The sequence below is a fragment of the Misgurnus anguillicaudatus genome, chromosome 1, assembly GCF_027580225.2.
Source record: "Misgurnus anguillicaudatus chromosome 1, ASM2758022v2, whole genome shotgun sequence".
In the NCBI taxonomy this organism is placed as follows: domain Eukaryota; kingdom Metazoa; phylum Chordata; class Actinopteri; order Cypriniformes; family Cobitidae; genus Misgurnus; species Misgurnus anguillicaudatus.
The window spans coordinates 132,021-157,036 of record NC_073337.2 but is presented as its reverse complement, the minus strand read 5'-3'; the positions used below and the strand labels follow the sequence as shown (position 1 = coordinate 157,036).

General features: G+C 39.9%; 1 protein-coding gene across 2 annotated transcripts in view; it reads left to right on the top strand.

Moving 5' to 3' along the window:
• Positions 1-25,016, top strand: part of lrp6 (low density lipoprotein receptor-related protein 6) — a 174,223-nt gene that overhangs the window by 50,011 nt on the left and 99,196 nt on the right. For both annotated transcript variants that reach the window (XM_073870813.1, XM_073870845.1), the window contains exons 5-10: positions 6,014-6,148; positions 8,556-8,952; positions 9,694-9,865; positions 14,540-14,756; positions 14,965-15,254; positions 19,539-19,765. In XM_073870813.1, coding sequence (XP_073726914.1) covers positions 6,014-6,148; positions 8,556-8,952; positions 9,694-9,865; positions 14,540-14,756; positions 14,965-15,254; positions 19,539-19,765 — 1,438 coding nt within the window. The remainder of the gene's footprint in view (positions 1-6,013; positions 6,149-8,555; positions 8,953-9,693; positions 9,866-14,539; positions 14,757-14,964; positions 15,255-19,538; positions 19,766-25,016) is intronic.

The following is a 25,016-nucleotide window of genomic DNA, read 5'->3' as shown; positions in this document are numbered from 1 at the left end:
AAGATGTTCGTATGGTAAGCTAGCATTAAATATTTTATTGGGTAGAGTGGTGGCTGCTTGGGTACCTACAATGTTTTCCCTAATAATCATAATTTTCTTAGTAAAGAAGGTCATGAAGGCGTTACTATTGTGTGGGAGTTTATTAGTGGGTTCTGTTTGTTCTTTATTTCTAGTCAGTTTCGCAACTTTGCTAAAGAGGAAACGAGGGTTATTATGATTTTCTTTAATAAGATTGCTGAGATACGTAGATCTGGCGATTTTTATAGCCTGTCTGTAGTGTTTAACACTCTCTTTCCATTCTGCACGCCATACCTTTAACTTTGTGCTTCTATAATTTCTTTCCATTTTTCTAGCTGCCTTTTTAAGGGCTGCGGTATGATGGTCATACCATGGAGCTGGTGTTTTTTCTTTGATTCTCTTTTTTCGAATGGGAGCTACGGCATCCAATGTGTTAGAACAAGTACTGTTCAGGTTTTCTATTACAATATCTAGATCTTCAGGGTTATCTGCTACATGTTTCATTTGGGACAGGTCTGGAAGAGTGCTAATAAAGTTATCTTTAGTGGTGGAAATTATTGTTCTGGCTAGTCGGTAGCATATTGTGGATCGAGTGATCCTATCAAGAAGTACCGTGTATGAGACAAGGCAATGGTCTGAAACTGCATCGCTCTGAGGTGATATCTCGATGTCATTAATATTGAGTCAGAGTGACAGAATTAAGTCTAATGTGTGTCTACGGGCATGCTGTCACGTTTTGTCTAATATCGAGAGAATTTAGAATATCCATAAACGCTAATCCTAATGTATCTGTTGGGTTATCAACGTGTATATTAAAGTCACCAACGATAAGAGCTTTATCTACAGTGACTACAAGGTCAGACAGGAAATTTGATATTTCATTAAGAAAATCTGCATGATGGCCCGGAGGTCTATAGATTGTAGCAAGGACAAATGAAAGCTGTTTATGGTTACGATCAGTTATTTCCATATTTAACAGCATTATTTCAAATTAATTAAATTTTAGTTCGGATTTATGGTTTACTTTAAAAATGTTGTTGTATATTGTAGCTACACCACCCCCTCTCCCCTTTAATCGAGGTTCGTGTTTATAAAAGTAGTCTTCCGGGGTGGATTCGTTTAAACTAACATAATCGTCTGCTTAAAGCCAGGTTTCTGTTAAAGAGAGTGCATCTAAGTTTTGGTCAGTAATTATTTCATTGACATTGGGTCTTTATTGGTTAACGATGTAATGTTAAGAAGGCCAAATTTTAACATTCGAGGTTCATCTGTAAATGTATTGTTTCCTAATTTTATGTTAGTAAGATTTGTACGAGACAAGGTAAACGGTGCTCTGTATTTGTTTGTTCGAGGAACGGACACAGTTGAAATGTGTTGATACTTTGGTAAGATAGACTCTAAGTGCTGGGATATATGTGATCTTGACAAGTCAGGGCAGCTAATAGATGGACGGGTAAGTCGATCTATCTGTTTCCTGACCTGGGCCCTGGGTAGTCAGACTGTATTAGATGTAAGAGTATTGGTCAGATTTCTAGAAAGTATAGCATTTCCTTCCGATGACGGATGAAGGCCATCTCTCTTTAGCAGGCCAGGTCTCCCCCTGAAATGCTCCCAATTATCTATAAACCCTACGTTATGCTGAGGGCACCATTTTGACATCCAGTGGTGAAGAGAGACTAATCTGCTATAAGTTTCATCACCCCGGTAGGCAGGGAGGGGACCAGAGCATATAACATTATCTGACATTGTTTTTGCAATTTCACACACCTCTTTAATAGTATCTTTGGTGATCTCCGACTGGCGGAGTCTGGTGTCATTTGCGCCGGCATGAATAACAATTTTAGAAAACTTACGCTTAGCATTAGCCAGCACTTTAAGTTTGGATCTAATATCTGATGATCTGGCTCCCGGTATACAGTCAACTATGGTGGCTGGTGCCTCAATGTTCACATTCCTGAGTATCGAGTCTCCAATAACCAGGGCACCTTTAACAGATGTCTCAGCCGGTGTATTGCTTAGAATGTCGAATCTGTTAGAAATTACTAGGGGGGTCTTAGATGGGCATCGCCTGACAGTCACCCAGTTATTCGGCCGCCTTAACTCAGTTGCCGGAACCGAGCTATGTGTATTACGTGTTACCGTAGGCGCACCCGAAACAGTTCAGATGATATGACAAGCAGTTCTGTCTTTTCAAGGTTACGCTGGAGATGGTAATCCTTCATCCAGAGTGAGATTTCCCTCAGGCATGTTGAGATGCGGGCAGAGACCGTGGTATCATCAGGGTAGAACGGCAAGTGGAGTTGAGTGTCGTCCGCATAGCTGTGGTAGGAAAAGCCAGTTTTTCGAATGACAGAACCCAGGGATGTCATGTATATCGAAAAGAGCAGTGGTCCAAGCACAGAGCCTTGAGGCACCCCTGTATCGAGACTTGGGGTTTGGAGATGTCACCTCTCCAGGATACCCTAAATGACCTACCTGAGAGGTACGACTTGAACCATAGAAGCGCTGTGTCGGAGAAACTCATAGCCATAAGGTTGATAGGGGGATGTGGGGATTGACAGTGTCAAAAGTGGCAGATAGATCCAGTAAGTTCAGCACAGAAGATTTGGAGGCTGCTCTTGCCTGTCTTAGGGCTTCAATGATTGAGAGCAGCATGAAGTGACCGCTTTTGAAACCAGACTGATTGCTATCCTGGAAGTTATTTTATGTGAAGAAAGAGGAGAGCTGGTCAAACACCACACATTCAAGAGTCTTGGCAATGAAGGGAAGAGAAGAAACGGGTCTGTAGTTCTCTAGCATAGCAGGATTGAGTGTGGGTTTCTTCAGCAGCGGGGTTATCCAGGCCTCTTTAAATGCTGCAGGGAAGGTACCAGTGTAAAGAGATGACTTGATAATGTGGGTGAGAGCAGGGATATCCAATGGAGAGATGGCCTGAAGAAGATGGGTGGGTATGGAATCTAGCGGGCAGGTAGTCAGCTGGTTGGCAGCAAAGACCTTGGAAACGCCTTGGAAAAGCAAGCATTCCTCAGAGGTTTGAACATGTGCAAGAAGCGGCGTTTCGGAGAACTGACTGCTGATAGTTTTCGTTTTCTTCACAAAGAATGAAGCAAAATCATCAGCTCAAGTCAGATGAATGTTGGGGGGGCAGGCGGACAAAGAAGAATAGAGAAGGTCTTAAAGAAAGTGCGAGGGTCAGGTGAGCTGTTGATTTTTGAGTGATAGTATTGGGTCTTAACAGAAGAGACATCCATGCCGAAGGAGGCAAGAAGAGACAGAGGTCAGCAGGATCTTTTGATTAGGGCCGCTTCCTCTCTGCAGCCCTAAGTGAGTGATGCTCACAGAGAACCTCAGAGAGCCAAGGGGCAGATTGTGTGGGCCGGGCAGGTCCAGATGTCAGAGGGCATAAACTGTCTAAGCAGGATGTAAGAGTGGAGCATAGAGTGTCGGTTGCGTTATTTGTATCAGAGAGAGTTGGTTGGGAGGGGGCAGCATGGAAGAGACCACAGAGGATAAGCGGGAGGGAGAGACATGCGCAGGTTGCGTCGGAATGTGACCAATGGGGAAGTGTCTGCAGTGGCTGGGGGAGTTAGGTCAAGCTCAAAAGTGAGGAGGAAGTGATTGATTGTGATTGTGTATTGGGGTGACCTGGGTGTGATAAGTGGAACAGCAGCGTGTGTAGATGAGATTGAAGAGATTATGTGACCTGTGGGTAGGTGAAGTTGGGACTCGCTTGAGGTCAGATGACGCAGTCAGGGTGTTGAAGTCCGCTGCCTGTGGTTTCTCAAGGTGGATATTGAAGTCACCAAGTACTACTAAAGGAGTATCATCCTCTGGAAATGAAGACAGAAGTAAATCCACCTCCTCCAAAAAGTGTCCAAGTTGACCTGGGGGGGGCGATAGATAACAAAAAAATGGATTTTAGTAGGGTGGATTATAGTAACAACATGCGACTCAAAAGAGCTGCTATCATGTTTGCTGTTGGAATTTCCAGTGTTTTGGAATGAGCAGACCGGTCCCTCCACCCCTTCCTGTTGTGTGAGGACTGTGGGAGAAAGTGTAGTTGTTGGAGAGGGCAGCTGGAGTAGCAGTGTCCTCTGGTTTAATCCATGTTTCAGTAAGTGCTAGAACAGAGACCAGAATGTGAAGCAAAAGCAGTAATGGAATCTGCTTTGTTTACAGCAGATTGGCAGTTCCATAAGCCAATGGGAAAAGTCAGTGAGGCAGTGGTGGATGGTGAGAGAGTGCAGAGGTTATGAGCATTTTGTTGGTGGCGACATGATACAACTGATTTATGAGTTGTAGTGACAGTAGATATTTGAAAACGCGTAGTAAAATATAAGAATAGGAAATGTGCAAAAAGAGTTAGAAAAATAGAGAAATAGAGGGGAAAAAGAGATAGAAAAATAGAGAAATATAAAAAGTTAGTACAAAAAGTGCAATACTCAAGTGCCCTGTCGGCTCGGTGGAGTCGTGGTAAAGTCGATGGTTTTTACACTCTTCGGTCTTCGAACAAGGAGGGCTGCCGCGGTGGACTAACTGCTTAAATAAGTGCTTCAATTGTGGACTAAACTCAGCTTTTACTGCTGTTGAAATACTCTCCTGGCAGGGGCCATGCTCGACAACAATCTAAAACAAATAGCCGAAGCTAACACACGCGAGGACGCACAGGAACAAATACGATTTCAGCACGTGAGACAAAGGTAAATTGTGGTTGACTGTGAGTGACGTCGCTTCCAAATACAAACACACCCTATAGTATTCAAACCCCTAATACTGTGATTTGACAAGTTTATGTGCAGGCATTAGAAACGCAAATGCAAAGGGGATTGCAATTTCATTTGAGTTTTGCCAGGCTCCGTACGCGACGCCAGAGGAAGTGAAATAGCAAATGGTGAATTGCAATTGAGATTGAAATATGGCAAGGTCGTAACTCGAAAGACATAGGAAATTCAATTACAAAGAGACTTTGCTTTTCCATTTGAAATATGCCATACATTGAATGTTTGTGTAAATGAAAATGTAAACAGTTTGTATTTGCGTTTGAATTAAGTAAGTTTTTACACCCACAAGTAGAAAATGCGATTTGCAATTCTTTTTAAATATTGTCTGCAAAAACGCCCCATAGCAGTCCTAGTGTAGGAAAAGAAAGATCAATTTCTCATTGTTTGATAGGATTTCAAATGTATTGCTTATGCAATTTATTTTTTGGTAGAAGATTTTCTGTATATCTGTGCATTCTGTTAGAAAGTGCTGCTCTGTCTCGGTTTGGTATGGGTCACAGTGAGGAGTCCAGACCCAACCTTTCCTCCTGTGACAGCTAGGCATGGGCCAGTATGAGATTCTGATGGTATGATAACTGTAAGCAAAAATACCACAGTGTTGCGCTATTGCCATCGTAACACTAAAATGTGTTATTTTCAAATGTCTGCGTATAAAAACATCAACTTTTCAACTCAATACATTTTATTTTTAAGCAACATACAACGTTTATGCCAGGTAAAAATAAAGCCTTTAAATTATTAATATTCTTTCAAAAATATGTAATTGAAATGTAAACATCAATTTAATTACATGATTTAATTAATTTTGTGTAAACACAGTTCATAGCCTAAAAATGGCATCACAGAAAATTTTAGTGGTTTGGAAACCTTGACTCTTTAAAACCTTGATATACCTTAAACCGGTAACCGGCCCATGCCTAGTGGTGGCCATGTTTTTCTATCTGCCTATATAACTATAGTGAGTCTCTCTTCTCTTCTCTTCTCTTCTCTTCTCTTCTCTTCTCTTCTCTTCTCTTCTCTTCTCTTCTCTTCTCTTCTCTTCTCTTCTCTTCTCTTCTCTTCTCTTCTCTTCTCTTCTCTTCTCTTCTCTTCTCTTCTCTTCTCAGACTCATGTGGGTTTATGTGTCAGGATGCAGTTGCTTATGTGAACATGAAATATCCTTATGAAGTCATTATGTGATTCATTTAACAGAAACACTTTGTGTGTTTGACAGATGTGCCGAGTCCCTGCTCTCTGAAGAACGGTGGATGTTCTCACTTGTGTTTGCTGTCACCAGTTAAACCGTATTACCAGTGTGCCTGTCCGACTGGAGTCCAACTGCTTGATGACAACAAAACCTGCAGAGATGGTTAGACAGACAGACACACCCACACACACTAAACACGTCATTCTTTTTGTGATGATGCTTCATGTCTACACTTTACTGTCCTGTCCAGTTAAGAAAAAATGTAACTTTTTAGAAACTGGATAAAGCAGAAAAACCTGAGGTCTTTTTAATTTGTGACCGCAATGATAGATAATGGCTGAATCGGATAAAGCGTCTGTGTGCATGTGGTGTAGTGTCTGTAGAAAACCCAGTAACACAGAATTTAGTACAAGCGTTTGCAGTCATTCTCTTTCCTGACGTGTGTTTTACTGAAAATGAAATGGTCCGGTGGTTGCTATGGTAACGTGGCATGTTTAAACCTCTCATACGCCACCTTGTTTCTTCCAATCCGAGGCAGACACATTATGTGATGGACATTTCTATAACTGTGGATGTCTCACAATGTCTTTCTCATGTACTCATAGCTCAGTCTTACTGCAGCAGGTTCAGTCTTCAGTGTTTTACAGCAGCAGCTCACTAGTCCCTTTCACACGTACACTCTTTACTGGTAAATTACTGGTAAATTGCAGTTAACAGATCATGTGTGAAGTAAACGTAACCTTTCTGGTAAATCAGTAGCTTCGGATCAGTCATAATGTTTTGATACAGACAACGTATTTACCTCAGGCACGGTTTATGGATGTTTCTCCATGTGCTGCTTAAAGTCGAACATGCGTAAAGTGCTAAATTTGCCAAATCTCTTTAACAGAGTTGTTTAAAACAGTGTACTTGTAGTCACTAGCCAGACTGACTAACAAGCACAGAACGAAAGATAACTTTGCACATAACTGTGGCAATACGCATGCATTCGATGAAATGGTCAATGTTCAGGGGCAATGTGAAGAGACCTTTAGGTTGAGTTTTTTATACGTCTTTTTATTTTTTATGATGTTTTTTACATCTGTGTTTGATAGACAGTATGTTTTTTGCTAATGTATTATAATGTATAAGTTCTTGAACATGTAATAGATCATCATTTTCTTTTACATTTACATTTGGCAATTTATTGAAAGTTTCATTTAATCCATTAAATTAATTTTAATAGAAGTCTGAAAAGTGTGATGTACATCATGTTGGATTTATTTGCTTTAGGGGCTGATCACACCAAACGCGTTTATGGCAGTTGCAGGTGCCTTTTTTGAAAAAATTTTGGGCAGTAAGCGTTATGCGCGCTGTTTATGCGCTAAACGCCTTGTGTTTTTTGCCACCAACAGCAGCACACGCTTTTTAAGGAGCGCTGAGAGTAAATAAGCGGCCAACGTCATTTGCGTCTTTCCATTGTCCAATCGAATGAGGGGAGAGGGACGTGGGTGAAGGTGAGGTGACTGGTTGCTGAAACCATGCCCGCCTTTCATTGTGGTTACAGGAGTTTACAGTTGCTTGGAAGAACCGGACTCCACTCACTCACTAGCTGTGTCCCAATTCAAGGGCTGCGACCTTCTAAGGACGTATTTTAAGACCGATTGCGTCACAGCAGCTCGACTTGAGGCTGGTAAGGCCGTCCCATTTCAAAGGATGCTGAGAATGAAGCCTCAAAATGCGTCCTTATTTGTCCACGCTGTTAAGGATAGAACGAATGGATCCTTAACAGCCGAGGCTATCCCAAGATTCATTGCACGCCTGCAATGGCTGCATATAACGGCTGGATATTCTAAAATAAACAATTGAAACCTTTATTAAAAAAAAATTCTTGTCACTGTTTTAGTATTATAAGTTACGTTTTCTGTTAATATTATTATTTTTATGATGCATATATTTCTAATGTTGATAATTTTATATTCTGTTGAATAGTTGAATCTACATCAACGTGTCATATTTTCTAAACTAAATTAATATTTTTCTGATTTCATATTTATTTTAATAAGTCAGAAACGTTTCCGCTATGTCCTGCTGACAGGCGCGTGCAGCAGGTGACGCCAATTATGGGTCGTGCGAAGGTTAGACCGTCTCATTTCATTTCTCTTCGCGAACTTCTGAGGCTGCCACCTTGAAAGACCGAGTGCTCATCTTTAAGATCCCATGCTTATAAGGTCGCAGCCCTTGAATTGGGACACAGCTACTGTCTCCTGCGTGTTTGTGCACCTCTCACCCTCAAACAAGGTCAGAGCAAGCAGGCGTTTTATAAAGTTTCTGCTAATATAGCAGTTTCGAGTTTGTTCACACTTTAATATTTGATTGACAAGACAGGTGACTCTGTGGTTGCCTAGCAATATAAAAAGCTGCACCGCACTGCTCTTTTTTTAAAGTGATCAAAAAAGAGGCAGTGCAGCACTCCTTGCATTTCCACACGTTTAAAACGCGTTTTGGTCCGATCAGCCAAGTCCCTTCACTGTGATTTATTGATATAACACTGTTTGACCTCTGGATGTTATCTTTCACCTTTCACCAGGTGCCACTCAACTTCTCCTGTTGGCCCGACGCACAGACCTGCGCAGAATCTCTCTCGACACCCCCGACTTCACAGACATTGTGCTTCAGACTGACGACATCAGGCACGCCATCGCTATCGACTACGACCCTGTGGACGGTCACGTCTATTGGACAGATGATGATGTCAAAGCTATTCGCAGGTCGTACCTGGATGGAAGCGAGACTCAATTTGTTGTGACGTCGCAGGTGGATCACCCGGACGGGATCGCGGTCGACTGGATCGCACGGAATCTTTACTGGACTGACACTGGCACAGACCGGATTGAAGTGACCCGGCTGAACGGAACCATGAGAAAGATTTTGATATCAGAAGATCTGGATGAGCCAAGAGCCATCGTACTGGACCCTGTTGCAGGGTGAGACCATATCTTTATCATCACTCTTAAAAAAAAAAATCTTGCTTTTGTTTTGGGTTAATACCGAGTCTCTACATAAAATGATTTTGAACCCTAGACTGTAAAAAAGATGGACGTAGTGTCCGTGACGTCACCCAAAGGTTTCTGAAGATCGTTTTTAAAAGTAGGTGGTGCCTGCCGTCACTATCTTGGCCGCGCGTCATCGCGCATCACTTGCGAATATCCAAAAATGGGTATAAAGGCGGGACGTGGGTGAAGGTGAGGTGACTGGTTGCTGAAACCATGCCCGCCTAGCTCGACTCTAGTGACAGCAGTGGCTGTTCAACCGTCACCCAAGTGGCCACGCTCTTAATTATGCAGAACAAAAAAAATTGTACCAGGCTGTAAACATATTATTTTCTGCTGTAAAGTTGGGCATTTTAACATGGAGGTCTATGGGAATTATGGGAGGTCTATCCTGTTTGGAGCCAGCCTCTAGTGGCCAGTCGATGAATTGCAGTTTAAATCACTTCCGTATTGGCTTCATCAGAGAGATCAGAAGGTTGCCCATTGGTTTGAATGGCTGCACTGATACATATCCATCAGAACGCTCAAACACCCTCGGTTTGCATAAAGAGATGTTTTGATGTATTTGCATGTTAATTCAGAATTTACCATTTCATTTCCTGTAGTATAGAAATATACAATATGAAGTTAATATTGTTGTGCTAAAGGGATGCTATTTTCCACCTCTCACCACAGGTACATGTACTGGACCGATTGGGGTGAATGGCCAAAGATCGAGAGAGCTGCTCTGGATGGTACTGACCGGCTGGTGCTGGTCAACACGTCTCTTGGGTGGCCCAACGGACTGGCACTTGACTACACCGAGAGAAAAATTTACTGGGGAGATGCTAAGACGGATGTCATCGAGGTGAGATTGAGCGTCACTTCACTTTTAGGGAGCTGGTCTCAATTGATGTCTCTCCATCAGGAAAATGACTGTGTATCTGGTACTCAAAGATAACCCTTGAGCAAACTCCAACATGAGGCAGATACAGATAAACAAGTTGAGAAGAACAGCAGCCAATGTTACGGTAGAATATAATGAGTTTATTGAATAAGTTTAGTTGTTTTCTTCTCAATGGAGATCATAAACAGGATCGCTGACAGGTGACGGACAGACGCGTGAGACGGGTGAGGTCATGTTAGTGTGTTTGAGGTGAACTTTATATGATATCGCAGTTTCACTAGTTGATACCAGTACAGTGTGATTTCATGTTTCTTGATACCTCATCAAATGGAGATAATGGCTAAATCGACTCATCACACGTAAGTGAACATGACCTTGGTAGTTTTACTACTGTCTGTCTTGGAAGAGTGGCACGTGCAGCTCAGGGTCTAGATACACACACACACACACACACACACACACACACACACACACACACAGAATGGGCAGTAACAGACAAAGGAAAAGCATTACTCAAGCTGAAATTTGAAACATAACCAGAACATCTAGGGGTGGTTTCCCGGACAGGGATTAGCTTAAAGGTGCAGTGTGTAATTTTAGAAGGATCTTTTGACAGCAATACAATATAATATATATAACTATGTTTTCAGTGGAGTATAAAGACCTTATATAATGAACTCTTATTGTTTTTATTACCTTAGAACAGGGGTCCCCAACTGGTGGACTCTGGTCCGAATCCGGACCGCGAGATGCGTCAATCCGGACCACAAAGACTTTTAACACAATAAAATACATAAATGGCAAACGCTATTTAATGTTATTATAAAATCCAATTTATATCAGGCGCATATATGGTCAGCCCAGTAGCGCTATATGGGTCCTACATCGACACAGGTTTCGAGTGCGGCGCCAGCGCGAACAGTCACAACATACAGGTGTGCAGGGAATAAAGCAGAGAGCCTCATCTGCTCGCGAGTCTGTTGAGGTTGTCAAAAGTGGGGACATTAAACACCATTACGAAACTAAACAGACACTTTGAAGAAACTTACCCTCAGGTCCGAGGTAAGGGTGCAAAAAATAAATGAAATAAAAGCCCAATATGAGCGACACTTCTCCCACTCACGAAAATACAGTGGATTTTAGGAAAGCATAACAAGCCATTTACAGATGGGGAAATAGTAAAGGAGTGCGTGATGCTGCACTTTTGGCAACGTATAGTTGCAAGTCAGCATTCTCAACCCTTAACATTATCAAAAGTAAATGCATGTCAAGAATGATCAGTGAACATTGTTTTTTTTAACTAGGACTTTTTATGCTTTCGTCTTTAAGTTTAACTTAGTTCAGCCTATTTTTTTTATTTTTTTATTTGAGCTTATTTAAATTTCTATAGACTTGAAGTAACAGTACAAATTAAAGGCGGAGTCCATGATGTTTGAAAGCCAATGTTGATATTTGAAATCACCTAAACGATAGAATCTGGACCTTCTGTTGATAGACCCGCCCCACACATACACAACCCGGCAAGGATGTCGGTTAGTAGACACGCTCCTTACTGCTGATTGGCTATAAGTGTGTTTTGGTAGTCGGCCCGTCTCCTTTTCCAAAGCGATTTTCAAACATCGTGGACTCCGCCTTTAAGAGAGAAATGTTTTCCGGCACTTTTTCATTTTTCTAACACTGGCAGTTTACATTTGCCTGTTTGTGTTTCTGACTGATATTGATAATGATCTTTTACCAGTGCAACTTGAAGCACAGAAGAGAGTGTTCAACATTACATTTAGTTAAGTACAGACAATAAATGAGCATGAAGGTAACATGTGATATGATTTGATTAAGCCAGAGAGGTTTGTATTCATTGATTTATGATTGTTAATCTCAGTTTAGCAGAAAAGAGCACTTTAGTTTTCCTTTTAAGTTGTTTTGTGGAAATGAATGTGTGTTTTGAAGATTTACAGATGACTGCATTTTGCACTGTTCCCTTCATATTTTTGTCAGACATTACTGGATAAATTCTGAAAGGAAATGCAGTAACAGAACAGCATTAACATGAAATCCATTTTGTGAAGGATTATTTATGCTTATACATATGAAGAAACATTATTCAATATACTTGATAACACTATATTTTGTTTAATAAAACAAATATTTACACTAATTTCTTCAATCTGGTGAAAGCTGTCAATTTATGTTTTTACGTGCAGTACATGTCCGGACCTCGGCTGGTGCGGAGGGTTCATTTACTGGACCTCCACCAATTTTAGTTGAAGACCCCTGCCTTAGAATAAGCCGTTTTTATCTACATACACCGCGGGTACCCTTACATGGAAGCCGCTATTTTGCGCCATGTTTCTACAGTAGCCCTAAATAGACAAACTGTTATACGGACCGCGTTTGCCACCACATTTTCTCAGATGATGACATCTTTGTCCTGTGACACCTACCGTAGCTTCTCTATGTGCTTCGAAAGGGAGGGGTGCATTTCGCAACCTCAACACTAGATGCCGCTAAAATCTACACACTGCACCTTTAAGCCAGGACTAGGACTAAGTTTAATTAAAGGCGGGGTGCATGATCTTTGAAAGCCAATGTTGACATTTGAAATCACCTAAACAAACACGCACCTAACCCAGTAGAATCTGGACCTTCTTTTGATAGACCCGCCCAACACATACGCAACCCAGGCAACGATGTTGGTTAGTAGACATGCCCCTTACTGCTGATTGGCCCGACTCCCTTTTCTAAAGTGTTTTTCAAAAATCATGCACCCTGCCTTTAAGGAAATATAACTAGTTTTAACAAACATGCCTTACCAGAAACATCACTTGTGTGCACAACCGCCCCCTAGTGTTTAGATCTGAGGTGATGCTATTATTAACGTAACTGCGTGTAATGGTGCATACTCACAGCTGTGATCATCAGAGAAAATCAATAAACCCTGTCAAGCTGGGGTTTACATTGAACAATGACTATTAGCTGTTTAAAATTAAATGCATATTTTATAATATTTATTTGTTTTAAATGTTTATAATTTTTTTACAGTCCAATTTCATATTAATATTTCACACATTTCATCCTAATATTCTTAAAAATCTAAGTTGTATTCTTAGAAAGGATGTACTTGGATTATTATGCTATTTTATTATCATAATATAATCAATGACATAAAATGGTCTTAAAAAGACAATACTATATACTACCGCTATTATTTCGGAGGCATTTTACCGACTTATGAAAAGTAGCTATTTTCACAAGCCTATGAATGAACATCTTTATTAACTGAAGTAAAATTTCAACTTTTAAATAAAGCAGAAGTTAATTTTCACATACGCAGTACTTGTATTTTTTTCTACCTGTAATGGACTTTATACATTATGCACTCCCACTTTAAGCTTCTGGCCCTGTAGACCTCTGCCAAACTTCATACATCAACTAGACACTCGAGATGAAGCTCAAAAGCATTCAGAACTCTGCGCCATGTTTCCAGAAACAGAGAAAGGCCTTTGGTGCTCTTGCAGCTCTTCTACTTCTCTGAAATGAGACTTCTGGAACATTGGACTTCATTCCTGTGTTTTGTTGAAGCTTGTATGGACTCTTCTGTTCGATCCTCTTCTGGCTACATTCATTGGGTGGAGGGGCGGCTCGACTCAGTTCATTGCTGCTCTTTGGCTTTAGCGCACATCTGGTTGCGATTGCTCCTCCACTCAGCTGCGGTCGGCTCTGTTTAGAATAGCCCCAGAATCTGAAAGCCGCACCACACTGCGGTCACAACTCCCAAACCAGCAGAGACCTTTCGGCTGAAGTCGCAACACTGAAGATGGAAATTTCATTTTGTGTGTGCGTGTGTTGGAATATTTTGATTAAAAATGAGGTGGGGTTGACGACAAAAGAGATTCATGTTGGATTGGACACAACACAGATTTTAAATCTTTTTTTCCTTTAATTCCTATTAATATATGTATATGCCGAAAATGCAGTGGATGAATTGAGATGCTAATTCTGAAACAAACTGCAGCGGTACAGGAATCTCAGGAAGTGAGTGTGGTATTTTTGAGGTCTGGACTTCTGGCACAGATGCTTTAGAGAGAGAGAGTTTGTCTCGGTCTGCATCCCTCCATTGAGCCTCCCAGTTTGATCTCATTGCTGTAAACATCTGTGATACCTCGCACATCTCATTATTTTAATGATGCCCAGGTGCATGAATGTTGTATTTCCATAGTTAATGAGCTCTTTCATTGGGATGTTGGAGTTCTGTTTGGACTCGGTGAATGTTTACAGAGGAGTTAATCAACTTTCATGTTGTCTTCATCACACCCGTCAGATGTTGGAGCGTGTCAGAGTGTGTGGTCACCATGTGTGTGCGTGTCCACGACTGTTTCTCGTTATTATTGGCTAGTAGTTTTGCCAGCTTTCGACAAAGTAATCTTGCTTTGTTTCTCGTTTCCTAAATGTGCTCTCTCTCTGCACTGAATGAATACAGTTTGTTTATATTCAGTCTGTCTTCATGTTTGGTGCTAATCTAATATGATCTCATGGTGGTAAATGTTCAGTGACTCGGCTTGTGCAAGAGAACGTTTTATCACTTGCTATTTATTGAAATGCGTTTAATCTTTGCTGGTCTGACATTTCTTATGTCAGGTGATGGAGATGGATGGGTCGAGCAGACGCGTGTTAGTGCAAGAGAACCTGCCTCACATCTTTGGATTCAGCCTGCTCGGTGACTTTATCTATTGGACGGACTGGCAGAGACGCAGCATTGAGCGCGTTCACAAACGCAGCGCTGAGCGAGAGGTCATCATAGACCAGCTGCCTGACCTCATGGGAATAAAAGCAACATACGTCCACCAGACCTTCGGTGAGCACATCACAATATTATTATTATCGTTATTACTATGTGTGCAATGGAGAAACGACTTAAGAATGATTGCACTTTGAAGTATTCTGGTAAATGAACATGGTAGTTGTCATGTATATAAAAAATCTTAAAATGGTGATGTTCGTGCAGATGTGCTTGGATCTGAAGTCTCCTTCTCTCGCTTTCTTTTCTCTCTTTCTGTATATAGGTGTGAATCCATGTGCTGTCAGTAATGGTGGCTGCAGTCATTTGTGTCTCTATAAGCCGCAGGGTGTTTCCTGTGCATGTCCCATCGGTTTGGAGCTCATGGCCGATTTGACCACCTGTATTGTTCCTGAGGCCTTCCTGCTCTTCTCTCGACACACAGATATCAGACGCATCTCCCTGGAAACCTACACCAACAATGTCGCCATCCCGCTAACGGGAGTGAAGGAAGCCTCCGCACTCGACTTTGACGTTACCGACAACCGGATCTACTGGACGGACATCACATTGAAGGTGAGGAACTCAATCTCTGCCTGTCTGAAGGCGTAGTTCAATACGCTGTCACGTGTACGTAAAACGTTTGTATTATACCACCGGTCTGTTGAATGCTTTATTCTGATTGGTTGGGAAATGTTCCATGGGTGTTGATTATTTTTCTGTAAACCGCACACCTAACTTGTCAAATTTTTTGAAAATAGGCACCAGAGCAATATTTGTGGTAACCGTGGTATAAGCAGAATAATTGAACTCTAATTGATTTTATAATAATAAAATAATAAATAATTGGTCCTTTTTTAATTATTCGAAAATAATGTACACCCGCTGCATTACCACCTTGGGTGTACATTATTTTCTTATAATTCAACGGCCCGTCGTCAATTATTTCTTACTTATAGCAACCAAACGTAGGCGCTCTTAACAGTCATTTTTAGACTGCCTGGCGTGTTAGATGACGTATTTGTTTAAGAGTTCAGTTTAGCAACTAGTCAGACTATTAAACAAACAGAAACGTCGCGTCACTGCACGTGTGTCCCATGAAACGTCTATATTTACTTCATTTATTACTATATTTACTTAATTCATTATAATTTAGGATGCTTTAATATTTGATCACAGTTTATAATAAAACGGTTACAGTTCAAGTTATTTCACTTATTAAAGTATTAATATTATTAGTAAAAAATATAAATAATTGTTTTCATTCTTTACAGTAACAAAAAAGAAATCCATGATCATGTTTTATTTTAATCTAACTTTTTATCTATCTAATGTTATTTTAATATAAAAATGTTTTTCATTTGATTTTAATTATTTTTGCATTAAAAATCATAGCACATGTTCTGGTGTAGACCCTACAGTATGATAGACCTGCCCCCCAAGCTCAAATGTCAAGCTGACAGGTAGGACTCATGTACCACATCAGCATTACTTTTTAATTTTAGATTGTCTAAAGAGAATTAGATTTAATTTTATTGTCTAAACGAATAAAAAAAAATCAGTGTTTTTTCACTGGCTTTCATGTTTCTCCAATTAAAATAAGACAAATTACTGTCATATATTACCACAAAGCTGATATGATGCATGCAACAAATAAAGGGAAAATAAAAAATGTAATTATAAATATCGTATTATGTTGTACATTGTTTAAAGGGGCAATAAGTAGGATTTACCCCCATCTAGTGGTGGAATTGTATTTTGCATTCAAACGAACAGTGCTTTCTAGCGCCTCCCCTTTCCAAATGCGTGTCGCAACTACGGTAGCCGTTATGTAATCGCTGATCTCCTTGTCCGTTGCAGCGGGTTCACGTGTTCTGCATTGCCCCCCCAGATTTTCCTTCTGCCCCCCCAAAAATGTCCAGCCAACCTTAAAATATCGGAGTCTCTCTACACAAAAAACGCCTTCTTTAGGCAAGCGCTAGCGTTTACAGCTCCCGCCCACTGTCGTCTGATTATAGCTTATTCTGACCTTTGAGGTTTTTTCAGCAGTATTTAAGTCACAGGAAAAGTACTATGGTTCTCTATGACGGTAACTAAAAAAAACCCGCATCTTTAAAATATATATCAAAAACAATGCAATTTAGTATTACATAAACGTAATAACCCAACACATATTAAATTAAAACTTTTTTTTATAGTAAAACATGCCCAAAATAGCCCCTTATCCTTTCTTAGACTCACCTCATTATTTATTCATGCAAATACAACAGCCAATGGCAAGTTTCCAGCAGCATTTAATGTGTTTGTTTTAGACGTAGTTCTGTTTATAAAAATTAGAATATGCAGTTTGGTTGTGGCATACTATATAGTAGATATAAATGATATAAGATGATAATACAGTAAATATACAGTATTGTAACAGCTGAGCATCGCGTGCAGTGCAGTTTTAAAATCAAATTTTAGGGGTTTTGTCAACGTCATTCATCAGCTCATTCAGCTCGCGTTTGAGAAAAACTTCACACGCAAAAATCTACAGACTTTTAAGTTCAAGAGGAGCTTTCACTCCGCAAGGTCATCGTAAGGTAAAATGTTGTATTTTATAATATTGCGTTGTATTATAATATGTAATTTGCTGTGTTATGAACAAAGCAGTGTGATTTATCTTTGGTCTCGTCGCAAATCACAGTATTTTAGGGCTTGTGCTTTTGTCGGGTGCTGTTATAGGCAAACAGGATAACCTTTGACGAATTTGTCATGCATGTCAAATTGCTTACATGATGCAACAATATTATTTAGAGCATTGTGCTGTGTTGTGATATTTAAGGTTGCTGCAGCAGCATGTAGGGTCAGGAATTAATGACAATACAGCTTATCACATATATCACATTGAAAATACATTATTTTAAATGAAGAAAATGTTTGAGAAGTGGAAATAAAGTTCCTAACAAGTGTTTATTTAGAATCAAGGCATATGTTGGGTAGGGTAGGTATAAGAATGGCTTTAATTTATCTATAAGTGAAATAATAGATTAAATGCAGTGTAAACATTAATAAAATATAGCTATATGTACAGCTTTATATTTATTAGTGATAGACCGATATATCGGCCGGCCGATATATCGGGCCGATATTTGCGCGTTTTATGTGTATCGGCATCGGCCGATACATGGCTGCCGTGTTTGCCGATTTTTCCGGCATAATTTACAGACAGAGTGCTGGAACCCGCAAGCGATTGCAGGTCATGTGACTAAAAACAACCAACCTTTTCACGACAACATTGAAAGCTCGGCTTAACAGCTGATCATAGCTAAACAAAGTGGGGTTTTTTTCATCTCTATGGGGCGGTTTCCTGGACAGGGATTAGACTAGTCCTAGACTACAATAAATGTAAGAACTGTGCAAACTAATAACATCTCTTTTTAACAACATGCCATTTTTTACATAATTTTTATGATGTAAATTGAGTGAGAAAAACCAGTATCGGCTCCAAATATCGGCTCAAGAAAATCGGCAGCCTGTATCGGTCATCGGCTAAGGCTGATGAAACAAAAATCGGTATCGGCATCGGCACTGAAAAATCCATATCGGTCGATCCCTAATATTTATATCACCTGCTTGCCTGATTTCATTAACTGTGCCTAAATTTGTCAAACTAGTGTAATCATTATAACATTATAAATCATTAATCTAATTGCATCTACTTTTAAAATTTGAACGTGCAAAATGACATATAAATTGCCTTTTATTATAAGACATGCAAAGTAATATTTGATTGAAACATCCATAATTTTAGTGTATGAATCATTTTAGTCGAGAAATGGCTGCCCACCCAAAAATCCTGACTGCCCCCCCAGTCCAGCAAGCCTAGTACCGGGCCTGGTGGAAACGCGTTGGTAGGCAAGTGCTTTTTGTCCCTCTCTGCTACTATAGTTTATCAATACGGCGGAACGATATGGATGCCTCCTTGGACTTACCCGTTCGATGTAAGTAAAGTGGAGAAATTCTAAGCTTACAAAGTAAAGTCAGATCACTTGCAGAGGTCATTTGACACCAGCGAGGACATATTTATGAATAAAGACATTGATTTTGATTAATAAAACACTTAAAATCCTACTTATTGCCCCTTTAATGAACAAACATTTGCCAGTATAGCATGACAAATAATTAACTACACTTGAAGCTTTTGTAAAATAGAAAAATGAAGTGCCCAAAACTTTATTAGTACCATAACGATGAAAAACTGTATGTTGATACGTTAAATTCTGGAGGAAACGTCAGATTTGGTGATGTGTGCCATTGATGTTCTAAACATGTAAAATGGGAACATGAAAGGACTTTTCTCAGAAAAACTCATGTAAATCTATCGGCGTTGCGTTTTGTGCGTTTTGACCAGAGCGTCAATCAGAAAGTTGAAAGAAGCTCAACTTTATGGTAATAAGTTATTATGCAGTTCAGCGGCAAGCAGCGGCAAAACGGCAGCAACCAATCGGAATATAGCCTAGATCTTCGCTGGCTGATTCCGGAGAAACATACGATGTAAACTTTAGTTCCTACCAAAACAATAGTTTAGAGAAAACAGACTTCAGAGCATCCAAAGCGTCAGCAAGCTTCCCTGTACTTTTTGACAAGCGTCCTTAACCGGGCGGCCTGAGCTTTTTTGGAATTTCAATTCGGCGGTGGTGTGAACGTACAGTTTCTCTCCTTTGAGGTCTAAATGCTTGTGTGACTGTTTGTCTTTATAACAGTTTTCTTTGATCCTATTGCCGCCTATTGTGAGTAAGACATTTCTCATATAATCTGCAGTAATAAACTGAGCCAAAGGAACTGATCAGAATCGCTAATTTGCTTCTGTTTTCATAGACGATCAGTCGAGCATTTATGAACGGCAGCGCTCTCGAGCACGTGGTGGAGTTTGGGCTGGATTATCCTGAGGGAATGGCTGTAGACTGGCTGGGGAAGAACCTGTACTGGGCTGATACAGGAACCAACCGTATAGAGGTGGCCAAGCTGGACGGCCAGCACAGACAAGTCCTGGTGTGGAAAGATCTAGACAGTCCACGAGCCCTGGCGCTGGACCCTGCTGAAGGGTGAGTGTGTTTGTGCCCTGTAGGGGGTGACAGTCGATTATGTGTGTGATAGCTGTGTTGTGTTTGACTAGTGTGTTAAATATATAGAGGGTATGCAACGATGTCACTTTTTCACATGACCACCACGTCGGAGCCCTGTTGAGTGTCAAAACATTCAACAAAATGGTTGATTTTCATAGCAGCTGCTGCAAAAATGCCAGTAAAATTGACTATTATCAGCTTAAATTGAATTTAGTTGGCCTTAACTGTGACCCTAACAACTTGCCAAACAACCAGTAGTCTGTGGACACTGGCATATGGCCAGACATTGCTTTTCCTGACATATATGTTTGTCTTGCCCAACACTATTAAACCATCCCACCTTTGTAGAACACCATACTCATCATAATGGATCTTTTCTAATGAAGGCTCACTGACAAATTTTTGCAATTACATAGAATCCAATTCATTGGTGTATTTTTCAGGCATGAAAATCCCTTACCTTTCGGCGAAATTCGCCGTTTTGAAGCCAAAAAAGGTGACCCACGTGAATCGTGTAGATTCGATGAGATACATTTTTTTTGGGGGGGGGGAGGAATGCGTGCGTTGTTTGTAGACGTGCCCTTTGCCGTCATCCAACATGTATCCCAGACATTAGGTTTGTTTGAGTTCGTGCTGCGCTGCAAAAACCGACAGGCAGGCAGGTGACATCAAAGTATCACGAGAGTGAATCGAGAAGTCATAAGGAGGTCTGCTTTCGAATGGCTCTCGCGCTACTGTGATGTCATCCGTCTTTCTGTGTTCTTCGTCATACACACTTGTTGAAGAAGCGTAGAGTGACTGCCTTCGGGACGTAAAGTCAACAGAAAACGCTGTAAAACTATAACTGTAGAATTCTAATGTGTCAATCAATTAAAACAGCATATATACACAGACTGACATTGCAAAGTGACCTTAAAGATTTTTTGTTGGAATGGATTGGAACGAATGATGGACATGCTCCTCGCTTGTAAGTCACATTGGTCTACTAGTCTACGGTTGTAAGTACTTGAACTGCAAAATATTGCATGAAATGCTGTAATTAGAACATACTGTTACTAATACCGTTAATGAGAAAGTTTACCATTTACAATAACATTTAAGCGATTTTAAACTATTTGAGCGGCAAAGATGCTAAAGTGATTTGTTTTCGGTGAGCATAGGCGCACAAACTCCAAAGCCCACGCACTAAAACGCGTTTCAAAAATCACGCAAACACATAATTTCTTTGGGCTTAACAGGAGATATACAAACTATATTGTAATACCACAGTCTCTGCAAGTATTCTCATCGTTTATTATAAGTGAGAAGTTGATCATGTGTCAGTGTATAGATCGCTTCTCCAGTTCGTCTTATAAGAAATGCTTATGTTTGAGTCATTATATTAATCAAACTACAGAAGACAAAAGGAAAATCACTTTTATAGCTTTAAAAAGATCAATTATATTAATTTATATAATAAAAACAGTGTTATATTAACTTGATACTGTTTTTCTACCTAATCAATACTGCTACTTTGTTCTTTTTGATTTTATATGCTTGTAATGTCTTGATTTGTTCTTATTTTATTTTCCCACATCACTTTTTTGTCTTTAATCTTAAAATTATTCAACCCATGACTCAAAAACCATAATGTAATTCATTTAACCAGTACTATATTGTAAAATTAAGTCATTTTAAATTAGATGTAGGCCTTCAGGTCCACCCTATTCCAAGGCCAACTTAAAATTGATGGCCTTGCCACTGATTGACATATTATGGCAAAATAAAATTATTGCAGATGTAAAATAGTAAGGAGATGCCACTTGTTACAGCTTTGCACATTTATCAACCCATTTAATTAAACATGATTTCGATTACTAGTCAAATGTTTACAGTGGCCACATCGCCCCTCAAGCACCCTTCTCACCTTTTTCACCCCTGACCCGTTTTCATGCCTGATTTTTATAGGATTTTTTTATCCCAAAATTATACAAACCTTACACATGGCTACTGCTGCTGATTTACTTCTCCTTTGAGTGTTTTGTTTTTTGCAGTTTGGAAAAAGGCCGCTCCAAATTTTTGTTGAATCTGTTAGCACAGTCGATCACACAAGTACTTTTCCCATTTTAGATGCGTTTTTCATGCTATGTTAACGCTGTCGCTTAGACTTTTTGCCACTCATTGGGCGTAACCCTCTATTAGTGATAGTAGGCCTGTGCAATTAATCACTTTAGATTTTCCACTTTTGATGTCAATTTATGCAATTTCCCATATTCGATGATCATTTAAATTGACGATCAATCAATCGAAAAATCGTTACCTGTAATAGTGCAATGACATAAAAGTGTGCATAAAAACTGCAGCTTCCTCACGTGAATTAAAAGATTTAAAATGAGTAAAATGAGTCAATGCAGTTGGTGTTTTGATAAAACCATCAATTTAAACTTATCTCATAGTATAGTGACTAATAGACACAGTGTATAAAATGCGCACTCTGGTAACAGTCCATGCGTCCATGTCAGAATAAAGTTTTCATTTCATGAGCTGTGGACTGAGCCATTGGTTACATTTCACATTCTCACTGCTAAATGCCACTAAAAATCTACACAGTGGATTAAAATCCATACTGTGTTCACATGACTGTGCAGCAGCTAGTAATATTGAAGCAGCTAGTAATATTTCATCTGTCTGTCCACATGTAATGTAGGGCTGTGCCGATACATCGCGTTCACCATTAAAAAGACCTGCTTGAAATTGATAGTGAATCGCAAGGCTCCGATTCTGTGTTTCATGCACAGCTTGTGCATGTACCACGGTTCTGTGATCAGTATGAAGTCCTTATCAATCTAAAATCACTATGAGTTTGAGTCGTTTATAACGTGCATTTAAAAAAGCAACACTCGCCAAACACAATAATTAGGGGTCAAGCCCTGAAGGGGCGTAGAACCCTATTGTTATTGTTAGTATTCTTATTATTATTAGGGGTCAAGCCACGAAGTGGCGTAGACACCTATTGTATCTGTTAGTTTTCTTATTATTATTCATTCAATTCAATTCAATTCAATTTTATTTATATAGCGCTTTTCACAAGTGTTAATTGTTGCAAAGCAGCTTTACATGAGAAGATGTAGAAAAGAACACAGAAAATCAATAGATAATATTAGAAGTAAAGAAAGCGGTTAAACCGTACAAGCGAGCATATTAATAATGTAACGTATACTGTAAAGTGCTAAGTTAAGCCAAAGTTGGCTGACTCTCCCTGGGATTAAAAACCCTCTAGGAAAAAAAACCCAATGGGAAAAAGTCCTAGAAGGACAAAAACCCTTGGGAGGAATTAATATATATTTATATATATATATATATATAGAAACGGTAGGGATAGGTAGGCGAATTAAACTGGTTTAGCCGGTGGTCGTTGGTCGGGCATCGGCTGGTCATCACGTTGAAGGACAGCCAGTGGATCAGTGATGCAATGATCTTCACAGCAACCGGACCTGGGTCTGTTTGTCTCATGGTCCTCGTGGTTGAGGACGAGACAGGGAGAGAAAAACAGAATTCTATTAGCGTAGGGGCCGTTCACATGCAATGCAAGTGTCAAACATTATAGTGGTTCAAGTCGGCTCGGTTCCAGACAGGCTAACTATTGCGGCAATAGTATATTACCCATATGAGGTATGTGAGTGCTTTGTTCTAGACAAACTAACTACTGCGGGAAATGTACATTTACTGGACATTTTATGTGAATGCTTTGTTAAAGAAGAATGTCTTAAGTTTAGATTTAAATTGATCGACTGTGTCTGATACTCGAACATTATTTGGTAAATCATTCCAGAGCTTAGGGGCTAAGTAGGAAAAGGATCTACCACCTTTAGACACTTTTGATATTCTAGGGATAATTAAGTGACCAGAATTTTGTGAGCGCAGTTTACGTGATGGATTGTATTCTGATAGTAGTTCTTTAATATACGAAGGCGCTAGGCCATTTAAGGCTTTGTAGGTGATTAGTAATACTTTAAATTGTATACGATATTTAACTGGTAGCCAGTGTAAAGATGCCAGAATTGGACTGATGTGGTCATACTTTTTAGATCGAGTAAGCACTCTTGCGGCGGCGTTTTGAACCAGCTGTAGCTTGTTTACCTGATTTGCATGGCATCCCCCGAGTAACGAGTTACAATAGTCTATTCTAGAGGTCATAAAAGCATGTATAAGCTTTTCTGCGTCTGATGCAGACAGCATATGGCGTATTTTTGAGATATTTCTAAGATGGAAGAATGCTGTGCGGCAGACGTTGGCGATATGACTATCAAAAGATAGATTGCTGTCGAACATTACGCCTAAATTCTTAACCGTGGAAGATGGCACCACCGTGCAGCCATCTATGGGCAACTTGTAATCTGACATATTATGTTTGTAGCGATTCGGTTCAATAATAAGTATCTCTGTTTTATTGGAGTTTAGCATAAGAAAGTTTTGTGCCATCCAGTCCCTAATATCACTAATGCAGTCTGTTAGCTTAGAAAACTGGTGGGTTTCGCTAGGATGCGACGAGATGTAAAGCTGGGTATCATCCGCATAGCAGTGAAAACTTATGTTATGTTTCCTGATAATGTCTCCTAGAGGTAACATATATAACGAGAATAGGATAGGGCCTAGAACTGATCCCTGAGGTATGCCGTATTTAACGGGGGAGTGATATGACTCTTCCTCATTTACATAAACAAAGTGATATCGATTGGTTAGATACGATCTGAACCAGGCTAACGCCTGACCACTGATGCCAACATAGTTTTCTAGTCTATTGAGTAAGATTGTGTGATCTATTGTGTCAAAGGCTGCACTAAGGTCTAGTAATATAAGGATTGAGATTTCACCACGATCGGATGTTAATAGGAGGTCATTTGTAACTCTAAGCAGCGCTGTCTCTGTGCTATGGTGGGGCCTGAATCCTGATTGGAACTTTTCATATGTATTATTATTTTCTACGAATGTGCGTAGCTGGCTTGCCACTACTTTTTCTAATATTTTAGAAAGAAAAGGTAGATTTGAGATTGGTCTAAAGTTATTAAGATCTCCCTGGTCAAGGTTTTGCTTTTTAATGAGCGGTCTAATAACTGCTAGTTTGAAAGCTGTTGGAACGTATCCTAATTCTAGAGATGAGTTAAAGATATTAAGTACCGTGTCTGACACTACATGAAATACCTCTTTTAGTAATTTTGTGGGAACGGGGTCTAGTATACAGGACGATGAT